This window comes from Myxocyprinus asiaticus, chromosome 38 (genome assembly GCF_019703515.2).
Source record: "Myxocyprinus asiaticus isolate MX2 ecotype Aquarium Trade chromosome 38, UBuf_Myxa_2, whole genome shotgun sequence".
In the NCBI taxonomy this organism is placed as follows: Eukaryota; Metazoa; Chordata; class Actinopteri; order Cypriniformes; family Catostomidae; genus Myxocyprinus; species Myxocyprinus asiaticus.
Genome location: NC_059381.1, coordinates 20479971 through 20492326, shown reverse-complemented (window position 1 = coordinate 20492326; position 12356 = coordinate 20479971). Strand labels below are relative to the sequence as shown.

Below are 12356 nucleotides of genomic sequence, written 5' to 3'. Positions count from 1 at the left end.
ATCCATATCATGTCTTTTGAAATGACTTGAGGCTGATGTACCTCTTTATGCTGTTTGCTGGCCTCCCTTCGAGCTGCTTTCTCCTTCAGCCTTTTCTCCTGTTTGAAATGAGAGAGAAGAGAAAAAGAAATAATAAATAGCTGCATCAACCTCAGATGTGGTTAAGGCACAATTTTATAAGCACATCAAACGCAGTCAAGCAGCAGAGGCTTAAATGATGAGTCTGACTTGGGGAAACAAGAGCAGAATTTAACTTTGGTTATGAGGAGAGAACGAATAAGCAGGACAAGATGTTTATCTTATGTCACTTTCCAATTGAACTCTATGCCAACTTCTGCACAAAGTGTGACTGTACAGCTAGACACAACTATAAACATTACTGGTGACTCACAGATATCTGGGAGAGGAGAAATATTATGAGGTTGATTGTGTAAAAGAAATGAAAGAGCTGGGAGAGTGTAATAAAAAGAATGGCAAATGCCCTTCATCGGCTTTTCATTTCTTTCAAAATGTTAAGCAATACTAAATGTGGAAACATCTATCAATCTGTTCACTAAATTATTGAGTCTGTGGCACTGATATTTGTACAAATCGAAGTCAGAGAGATACCTACAGGTATCAGATATACAGTATATGTATCTGTAAGCATGTCTCCTGAATTTTCTAACTAGCAAAATCTAAATTTGTGAGGGTTTAATAGGGTAGGGAGCTCTGATTAACACAATTAATTCTGTCTCATTGATTGGACTCCAGGTTTGCTGACTGCAATTTGCTTTTGCAGAAGTCATTAGCCTAGGGATTCACATACTTTTTCCACCTTGTACTGTGAATGTTTACACGGTGTGTTCAATAAATACATGGAAATGTATCATTGCTTGCATATTACTTGCTTAAGCTGACTGTGTTGGCCTGTTGTTGTGACTTAGTTGAGGATCAGATCAAATAGTGTGTCCAATTTATGCAGAAATCCAGGTAAATCCAAAGGGTCACATACTGTAGTTTGTCCGTCAAGTTAACCCAAACTAAAAACTAATAAATTGATTCCCATCCATCATAGGGCTACAAGGTCACGGTGGTACTCCAAACAAAATTTGTCTCTTCAAAAACAATGATTCAGAAGTTTGATATAAAGAGGCTCAGGAGGTTAAAGACAATTGAGTCAAGAGCTCTTTTTACTGCATGGCCTGGGCATGTGTACAGTACACCTCAGCTGACAGGTTAAAGACAGTTTACTACTAACTGAACTGAACTGACACAGTGTTAATCTCGCCAACCAAATTACTGCTGAAAATGGTTGTTGACAAAGGGTTTTTTGATTTTGTCAACAATAACAAAGATGAGACGAAAAAGACGCATAATGGCGATAATCAAACGGTTTTAATTCAAACGAACTGTTGACAAAAATATGACGAGAACAAAATACTGCACTAGCACTATTTTTTATGTATGTTTTTTTTTTTTTTTTTTAAAGAAAGAATAACCTAGAAAGAATTCAAATAATTCATTCACAGTATCTTGGGGATTTCCTCAGCTGCATGAGCTGAACACTAATTACCTCACTCGAACACAATCTCTATGTGAGATAAATCAGCAATATCCACAAAATAAACTTAATATTACAGCCTACATCTGCACTGACAATGAAGCGAATGAACAGGTGAACTTGAACTGCTACGTGCTAGTCAGAATGCGTAACCTCCGTTGTGAATATGCCTTTAAGACACTACATGTAACGCAATATCTTAAATTGTCTAAACGAGGAATTCACAACAGAGTACATACATTAGGGATGGGTATCGATACAGATTTCCTGATTCGATTCGGATACACAAGCTCTCGATTCGATTCTGATTCATATGGGTATAATTCAGTTAGAATGTCCCTTTTGCTTACATATGAAAGAAATTCTCTCCTAGCTAATGGTATTAATTATACATTGGACCTTCTAACTAGGTACATTACGAAAATATGAATTTCATTAATTATATTTGATTTTTTCATCATTTTTCATCATTTCACAATTTGGCTTTTTAAAAATTAACAAATACATGTATTTTTTTTTTTTGGTTAAATAATTATTGTTTTATTGCATAATTTGTACTATTTACAAATATTTACTTGTAAAAAGAGCTTGAGATAAACACCCGCCAAATGCGGGTAGAAATTGGCAGTGGCGGGTAACTCAGTCACCCTTACTAGCCACTTTGGCAGGTAGCCGCAACCAAAGCAAAGTTAATTGTATTCATCTCGCATTTTATAAGCAGTAAATATGCTTCTCATATCTGACAAGCGCATCTCAGCGGGGAGAATGAGGCATGGTTTCGTGTGAACAGCCGCAGCGCACATCAGCGTGCTCCAGAGATTGAACCAGAGCTTTGGGACAACACAGAGCGAAACTTGCGTGATTCAGTCGGGCTTCGATATAGCGGCAGCCGGTGGAGACCACAAAACTTGTGACCCATTTGAATTCTAGAAAGAACATTCTAGAAAAAAGCTCCATATGGAGGAAGTTGAACCTTTTAATCTTTAGACAGTCCTGAAAGAGATAACAGTGCACCCTGCATCTTTTTCTTCGATCCCTAGTCAACTAAAGGATGGGGTTTCCTCCGGAGCCCATACGCCACTGTGGGTACCGCTGGATTTCGGACTTCGCTCAGAACGCTTTCCCATGCTTTTCGATCCATGGCAATGGCCTTGGCATCACAGAGGGTGGATTGCCGGTTTTTTCAGGTCTTCTTCAATTTGTTTTGACCAAGTCTTCTGGGGCAGTGCTCTTTGAACTTTCCACTCTGTTGGACGTTTTCACCAGAGAAGTTGGTACGGTGTCCTGGTGATGCTCATTCTGCAGATGTGCCTGAACCATCTCAGTCTTCTTAGTTGGATCGCTTCCTCGACCGTTGGCTGGTGGTCGCATCTTATTCGGATGGTTTCATTTCGGATGCGGTCACGGAGCGAGATAATAAGGATCTGCCGCAGGCATCACATTTGGAAGACCTCGAGCTTGTTTAGGTCTTGCTTCAGTAGAGTCCATGTTTCAGACCCGTATAGGAGAATTGGCAGGATCAGTGTCCGGAAAAGGCGTATTTTGGTCTCAACGGAGATGTTGGCCCTTTTCCATAGGCACCACTTGAGCGAAACAAATGCCGCAGTTGCTCAAATCTAGACTTCCATAGACCAATGGACAAAGTTTTCCTCCTGTTCTGCCCTACTCCAGTAAACTGGTCATATTTGCCTTTAGATATTCTAAGAGATTACTTAAATCATTAGGCTTGTGTCCTGCTGAACTCATATCATTCGTCTTCAAATAAAATGTCCAAAACAAATGCATGCAGTTACAGTCTCCAGTTAGTTTCATAACTTTTTGTGAGACGGGGGATTTTGGCCATGAAAATACTGAGTGGCTAGTGACTTTGAAATACCACTAGCCACAGTGGCCGGTTAGCCAGAAAGTTAATGTTAAGCTCTGCTTGTAAATACACTGATTTGTTGAACACATGCTAAAACTGGTACCGTCTCTTTAAGAAAAGCAGCATTTCTGTAAAGAGCGTCTGTAAATGAGAGCATGTTAACGAGAGAGGACTCGAATGACTTTACCTCATCTGTGCTATGCATGATTGAAATTAAATGTTTATTTTTTGTTTGTTTTTGATCAGCAACTGGCTGTAGAGAACAGCAAGGGTATAAAAAGTGACATTATTCAAGGACAAATGGGTCGCGTTGATCTCGCCTTTGGACACACATTACACAGAATAACTTTTACTCTCAACACGCAGTGAAAGGCTCTCGCTGCTGAATACTTAAGAATTTAAGAAACGATATCATTCAAATGAAGATCGCGATGCATCGGAAAATCTAGATTTGTACCCTCTCCTAACATACATGGTACATGTTTAAATAATTGCAGGTTTTAAACAATTGTAAACTGCCTAACATGAGGAATTTACAACAGAATAACTTCTAAAAAAGTAACTTATACTTCAGTATATTAATTATATGCTATTATTTCAGGAGTTCAGGTTTTCAGGACAGTTTTCTCATGTTGTTTAATTTTATATATTAATCTTTAATGTTTGGTGCATGTTTAAAAAATTGTAAGGAACAGGATTGGGAAACACTGATATACATAACAGTTGCAAACAGCCAAAAAACAAACAAAAACAAAACAACAACTAATGTTTTAACTAATGTTCTGCTGAGATGCTTAAACAGGAGTGTAGAGACAGGCCACCAAAACAGGGCATAAAGAACATGGTGCTCATCAGCTCTCATTGTTTCTGTGCCTTTCCACTGAGCAACACACTCCCAGTGATCGATTAAAAAAGAAACTGTGTCAGACATTAAATGAGGGATGTTCTTCTCAATACTCAACTGTTAATGAGAAAACACTCTCCACTGGAACAGAGCAAATGGTGTGATGTTGCCGGAGAGCAATCCTTTAAAAACTTGTCCAATATCCAGAACTACAGTAATAACTCAAAAGCCCAATCTCTAGCACTGATGCCCGGAGCTCCAAACCATGCTGCCTGCACAGGCATCTCAGCTATTTCCATCTGCCTGAACCTGTGACAGCACAAGCCACAGGGCCAGAGTGTCTTTCAGATTGCCCATTGCCCTCAGCTCCTTCAATATTACATTGATATGAACACCTGGAGCTGAAAACAATGAATCAAATGTTTTCTTTGAATCATTGCAGAGTTAATATATTTTTCCATTTTTCCTTTTTTCATTTCGTTAAGTTTTCACTTCATGATTGATCAGTTTGGTTAAAATTCATTTGTTTTCAAGTTTCAGATTATTTTTTCAGTATTTTAGGTCAAGTTAATGGATATAATTGATGGATATAACTGAAATATGTTTAAGGGGCCGTCTAGTGTCATCACTATCTAGTTGCATTATTATGTTTAGTGAATACTAGTTGTGAAGTTTTCATATTTTATAATATACTTTGTATTAAAAAAATTACTAATTTGCGGTCATTTTTATTTTAGTCATATTTGGAGTCATGAAAAATGTGTTTTAGTTCAGCTTCACATTTTCCAATTGACCCTTTGCTAAGCTCCACCACCCTTGTTTACCGTTGCTTGCTCTGACAAGCTTTGCAGAACTGGATGGGAGATTGCGGTGAACAGTGTGTATTTTGGCTAAATATTCTCATAACTGGAATTGATAATATTCTTACGTGGGCTGGAATGAAGAGTGACATTGTAAAGCATAATTATCTGACGTTTTTTGTAAAAGAAAATGTTAAATCACAGTCATTTGAAAACTATGGAGACTGTGAATCAGAATTGAAGAAAACGGTGATCACATTCAATTGAAAAGAGAAAAGCGTCATTTGATGGCGATTGACATAAGTGTAAGTGAACAGAACGGCTCATAACGTCTCCCATAACACACTCACTATGATGCTGTGAACTCTTTATTTACTATCACCTTTACTAAGACCTGGATTAACACATAAAACATTTTTTACTTTAAGTTATCAGCTTTAATTTACCTTGATGCAAATGTATGTTTTATACAGGTGTGCTTGCTGATGTTATACATGATCATTTGGGGATGAGGGCTGACAAAGTTTAATCCATAGCATGCTATGCTCTTCTCAAGATTTATTTAAAGATAATTAAAAAAAAAAACTGCATATATGTACCTCGTGTCACTACTAGAAATGACCCAGCAACATTATTTTTAAAATTTTTTGGATCTCAAACAAACATTACTCCCATAGACTCTCATTGGAAAAAAGCAAACAACTGTCCGAGAAACGGTGGACGGCAACAGTTGCTAAAACAGGATTGGTCAGAACCGCTTTGAAGGTGGGGCTTAGAGAATGGTCAGTTACATATATTTTTCTTCAGTTAATAAAAATGTCAATTTCATTTAGCTTTCATTTTAGTTTTTGTTAACATTAACTTTAATAACACTGAGAAGGACCCAAACAGACAGGGAAGTGTAAGCGTATGATGGTGCAAGTCAGTCTCACCCTGTGTCTCTCTTTGATTTTACGGCGGAACTCAATCTTGTCAAACTCCTGGTCCTCTTTGCGGAGTCGTTCCTTGGCTGCCTCCACATTAATGCCCGATGTCTCCTCGTCTGCCGCCTCGTTATCTCGTACCATGGTTCTCTGCAGTGGAGGCCACTGCTGTACCACCTGCACACAGAACTCATAGTTACCTTGTACTGCTGCAAACCATACTAATCAGACAAATACCACCCACTTCAAAACTTGGCTTAAGCCCTATTCAAACATTAACTCACAAGAGAACGTGGTGTAATTTCAGTATTTACAGGTGCTAGTCAAGGATTTTCTTGCCCTCCAAATCGGAGAGTAGTGTTTTTCTCCCATCCAGGAGAAAATTCCAGCCTGAATTACCTACTGTTTTTGGGGTAATTTCATTCCTGTCCAAACTGTCATCTCTAAGTGTACATGGAAGACTTGGCCCAAAAGTTATTTTATTTTTTTAATTTATCCCCTTTTTTCCACAAATTGGAGTGCCAATTCCCACTACTTCGTAGGTCCTTGTGGTGGTGCGGTTACTCACCTCGTTGTGCATAACACCGCAATTAATGCACAACTTACCAGCCCAAAAGTAATTTTGAAAATCCTTTTTGACCACTGCTAAGTGTCGTAGCGCTGCAAAATATGGGTATTTGGCACAAAGGATGCTTGTTCAAGAGAACTGAATTGAACTATGAACTGCAAAATTTTGTGAGGGACAACCACATTTAAACACAAGCACAAATTTCCAATTTTAGTGTTTGTGCAAGGAGCTACTATTGAGCCCTTGATGGCTGATAATAACAATAGCAATGTTTTCCCGTCTTGTGGCTGTTAATAAAAAACAAAGATATCAACAGTTTAATCAGTCTGCTATTGTTGACCAAATATTGGCGAACAGAGATGTGTTCTCGTCCAGTATCGTTTTGGGGAGTGAATCCTGAAAATAGTCAAACTCTTGTGTATAGAACAGAATAAAGCATTGAGAATAAGAGTAACAACCACATTTAGCAGCACTGTGTATGTGTCATTGCCTATATTAATAAAATCACATCACAACTCCCTAGTGAATTAATTGCCATGCGGTTGCATCTCAGAGGAGCCTTGCTTATGTTCATTTACAGAATACACCCTGAGGAAAAAAAATGAACCATTTGAATAGTGCTTTAATAAGGGGTTATTGCTGTATTGCTGTTGCTGTAAGACATCTCTGATGATACAAACCTCTCCATCTTCAGTGAAGATCTTCTTGGTGTTAACTTTGAAGTTTCTTTTCTTTATCTTCTTTGCCTCCGTGAATTTGGACTCCTTTTGTTTCTTTTTCTTGGCTTGAGCATCTGTGTCCTAAAGAAAGAAAGATTTCCTTTACACAACCAAGCTTTACATAAACAGATACAATCATAACAGCTATAATTTTTAACACCCTAAGGGCCAATAAAATTAAAGATACTGCAAAGTCAAACAGGAGTTCCATGGACTTTTGTACATTTGTGCTTTCATTCCCTTGAGCAGTGGAGATCTTGACACCCAAAACACTCAAACATAATTGAATTAAAGTAATTAAAAAAGTAAATAGTAATTAAAATCGAGTGGTTCAGATCTTGAGGCAAATTATTTTCCCCTTAAATCCTCTGCAAACTAGAAAAAGGTACTTGCTCATTTCCACTTCAATGTCTTTCCAATTACACACTGACACAAAACATTCAGCCCAAGCTTTGAAGAGTTTTGATTATTGTAAAGAAAATACTTTGTTCACAGGCCCTGTTGCAATTATAAAAAAAAAAAAATTGGAACAAAGAGAGACATATTTTAAACATTTGTAAACCTTTTAATACTTAACATTTTATAATTCATGTCATTCTACCCCTGTGCATTTATTTTATTACAAAGCCCACAAAATGAACCATACATTGTACTGTATGATTCCAGATTTAATGTAAATTTTTTTTAGATTTTATGTTTAATTAAATCATTAAATTGGCAAGTATTTGTATGACCATAAATTGTCATCAAGAATTTCATGATCGTGACAGCCCTAGAGTGAACAACTGACAGCGATTTTTGATTGTGCAGCCTCAAGACAAATCCAGTGACTTTTAACAGTGAGGCTATCTGCACTGGAGCAATGCTAACTCATTAGCATTGATTTTAACATGACCTGATATTCACAGGCTGAAACAACATGCTTTGAACACAGAATGCACGTAACTTGAAAAGCACTCCTGAATCCCCATGCACTGGGTCATCATTTGAGATGGTCGACTAGACTGACCAGTCGTCCAACAAATGACTAGTGAGCCTAGTTTATTTGGATTTTTTCTTCTTTTAAGCTTTAGTAATTTTTTAGTGACGGTGCATTAAAGGGGATGAATTTAGAGACTCAACTTCTCAGGGAGGTTTTTAGCATGCTGACAGCATGTTAACCATAGCATTTGGACTTCACGCTACAGCTATCTCCAAAGGCCGAAACATACTCTATGCAAGTATGTGAATGCAGACACTTCTATCTACGCAAGCTCGATTTTGTGCGTAGTTACATTTCAACTGTGTCAGACCGTATTCATAACATGATGCAAATATGAGTTGCATTCTCAACTTTGCCACAAGGGGTGCTATAGTGGACATTAGTGTGAACGCACGTTATGTACAGTGAGAAATTAGCTGGTTTTCTGCATAAATTGGTCATAAAATGTGATCAAACTTCAGGTGCACAGCAATGTTTTTGTTGGAAAGCAGCAGCTTCCTTCGTGGTGTTTTAACCTCACTGAGCATTCTGCTGTGTGTCCATTGAGTTATCTTGGCTGGACAGCCACTTCTAAGAAGAGTAACTACAGTACTAAATCATCTCCATTTACAGACAATTTGTCCAACTGTGGACAGACAATTATCTAAGCTCTTCGACACAACTTTGTAACCCTTTCCAGCTTTATTCAAAGCAGCAATTTTTGATCGTAGGTTTTCTGAAATCTCTTTTTTTGCGAGGCATGGTCCACGTCAGCAGCTGCTTCTTGTGAAAAGCAAACTCAGAATGTTTGAGTGCTTTTTAGAAGTCAAAGTAGCTCTAACCCACACCTCCAATCTCTTTTCATTTTGGAATGCCCAATTCACAATGCGCTCTAAGTCCTCGTGGTGGCATAGTGACTCGCCTCAATCCAGGTGGCGGAGGACGAATCTCAGTTGCCTCCGTGTCTGAGACCGTCAATCCATGCATCTTATCACGTGGCTTATTGAGCGCATTACTGGAGACATAGGGCGTGTGGAGGATTCACACTATTCTCCGCGGCATCCATGCACAACTCGCCACTCGCCCCACCGAGCGCGAGAACCACATTATAGCGACCAAGAGGAGGTTAACCCAACGTGACTCTACCCACCCTAGCAACCGGGCCAGTTGGTTGCTTAGGAAGCCGGACTGGAGTCACTCAGCACGCCCTGGATTCGAACTTGCGACTCCAAGTGTGGTAGTCTGCGTCTTTATTTGCTAAGCTACCCAGGCCCCCTCCCAATCTCATTTCATTAACTGGATGCCAGGTTTGCCAACTCCTGACACTAATTAGGAATGCTGACGTCTTTAGCCTAGGGGTTCATTTACTTTTTCCACAGCACTGTGAATGTTTAATGGGATGTGTTCAATAAAGACATGAAAGATTATAATTGTTTGTGTGATGTTAGCTTCAGCACATTGTGCTTTGTCTATACTTGTGACTGATGAAGATGGGATGGATATTTTATGACCAATTAATGCAGAAAACCAGTAAATCCAAAGGGTTCACATACTTTTTCTTGCCACTGTATGTTCAAACGGACCACGTGCTGGCGCTCCAAGCGCTCGCAAATGCGTATGCACACTTGTTTTCTGGACATAAAGCACTGCTACTAAAGCCAAAGCATCGCTTTTGTAACAAAACCAACATCTTCAATAAATTTCAAAACTATTACTCTAGGACTTTTTTAAATTGTTGGTCTATGTACACATGCAGAGGGACAACTTTGGTCACTGCATCACGTCTCGCACAGTGTGTTGCATGTTAAAGAAGTTGTTTCAAGTTAAGTCCTTTTAACATATGCATCTGCGTTCTGTTCCATTATTTTGTTGCACGAATCGTGTCTGATCAGTGTCTGGTGGACATGAACATAAACTAGTGTAAATACACAGAGCTTTCTTAAGACCGACTAGTCATTCAGTCAACCCACCCACAAGTAGATTCTGAAACTATGCAAAATTAATTCATCTACCAACATGACCTTAGAAGTATTGAGGAAAAATAGTGTATTGCAAAAATAGTGTTAATTTTTCTTTCTTTGATTTTGAACACATTATTCCCATAATTACAAAGATAAGCTCTATCTCAGGTATGTTTTGTGTTTGAGACTTGTTGGAGATGTGATAGCACATATATATAACTACATATACTAGAAGTAATAATTAATGTATAATTACCTCTTCATTCTGGCTGCTTTCACTGATATTGAACACATCTTTACGCTTGACCGTCAATAAGTCTTCATCCTCCTCCTCTTCACTAAAGCCACAGAGCAGAGCTGCAGGCTTCACTCTCTCCTCATCCTCCTCTTCATAATCATCATCATCTTCCTCCTCAGACTGTGAGAGCTGAGACTCTGGCAGTTCTCCTCTGAGTTGGTCTTTAAAACTCTGCAGCTCATCTTCAGACTCGCCTCCTGCAGCACTGTCATCGTTCTGCACACCGCTCCTCTGCTGCTGGGCCTTACTGAGGAAACGGACCCGTGGTGCCACGGCCAAACCCAGTGACCTGTCATTGATGACACCACACATAATGTTTAAAAACATTCAACAAACAATGACTTTGAAGTAACGAGAAAGACATTATGCACATGCTTCCAACTATGCAAATTTGCATTCACGCATTGTTGGGTTCTGAAATGGGTCAGATCACAATTCATAATGGAACGCAAGTACACACTGCATTCACAAGGGGTGCTATTGTGGGCATAAATGTCAACTATCCCTATAAGGCCAGATTTCTCTTTCACGTCAGTTACTGTCATGGTGGAGCAACAGTTTGAATAGAATCTAACGGAGCAAGTAAATTAAAGTAGTTTATAGCAAGCTACCTGAATAAAAAATATTTAGTTTAAAGGCACAGACATTTGAAGGTAACTCAATCACCCCCTTGAGTACTGAAGTTTGTTACCGCCAAACAACCTAAAGTATGTTTTAATACGCATTGCAATTCAGGACTATTTTTTTGGCATTTGGACACTTTTTAAATCAGTAGAGAGAGCAGACAGAAAATGAAGGGGTGAAATAACTGTTCCTTTTTGGTACATTCAACTGCATAACAATGACATCATTGAGAATACTTATGGGTGTTCAAATAGACACACACACATATTTACACAAAGCTGCTGGTACTGGGCGTAACTTCACAGCATGTACTCACATGGCATATTTAGAGAGTTTAAGCTGAAAAACATCAAAGACGTCTTTGTTCTTCATCAGATAAACAGAGCGGAGGTAGGACACAAAACACTGCCATTAAGAGAGGGAGAAAAAAAGAAAAAGGCATTACAGGGGATAAAATCTGTAAAACTTATACCTGATAAAACACATTACTGAAAGTGCACAGGCATTTTCATGGCAGCACTTTGCCCGATTACATTTCATGCTGTTCTTCTCTCTGTAGCAAGCCTGAAAAAGCTCAGCCCCGGGCGTAAGGGAGACAATCACATTATCCTAAAAGCATAGCTCTGCGCTTAAGTATAACATCAACTCTCACTGTTTGAGATGAGGTGTGAGAGACTGCACAGGAAGTCAGGCGTTCTGTCTCTTACCCTCTGCGCTCGTTCCTTCTGCTCTTTCTCCTGGGCCAGGAAGGCCTCCAGCTTCTGTTGTACAGACAACACCTTCTCTGGGTTAACCCTGCTCGACAAATCAACACAAATCAGTCAGTGCTCACTGGACTTTGATTTAAAGGTGACGTGTGTAATTTATGCACCACTAGCATCACCTAATAAAGCAAAAATAATGATTTTATTTTTTTTAAACAGGTTTCCCCAAAACTCCAGTTTTTCATTGGTTGGAAAAACAGATAGTCCCTCCCCAAACTCAATGTTGAGTTGTGAGTCAATCATCATGTTTACATGCATTTAAGAAAACGGTTTATTCCAGGGTTTTTGCAGAAAGCGGCATTCTGAAACGTCATGTAAAAAAGAACGGCAATTTTCTTACAACACTTATGGGATTAAGAGAATGCGGTTTAACACAACTGGGTTTCTCCAGAAGAACACGGCTTATGTAGTCATGCAAATGCAGAAGCGGCATTTATATAGCTTTTTGAGGAGTGAGCATGTGCATGAACAGACTGGAAAACAAAAA

General features: G+C 38.9%; 1 protein-coding gene across 1 annotated transcript in view; it reads right to left on the bottom strand.

Moving 5' to 3' along the window:
- ddx10 (DEAD (Asp-Glu-Ala-Asp) box polypeptide 10) overlaps positions 1-12356 on the bottom strand; it is a 34601-nt gene that overhangs the window by 9459 nt on the left and 12786 nt on the right. Inside the window, exons 11-16 of the mRNA XM_051678387.1 lie at positions 11813-11900; positions 11422-11510; positions 10440-10770; positions 7223-7342; positions 5984-6151; positions 42-98 (exon numbers count right to left, since the gene is read on the bottom strand). Of these exons, the coding sequence (XP_051534347.1) occupies positions 42-98; positions 5984-6151; positions 7223-7342; positions 10440-10770; positions 11422-11510; positions 11813-11900 (853 nt within the window). The remainder of the gene's footprint in view (positions 1-41; positions 99-5983; positions 6152-7222; positions 7343-10439; positions 10771-11421; positions 11511-11812; positions 11901-12356) is intronic.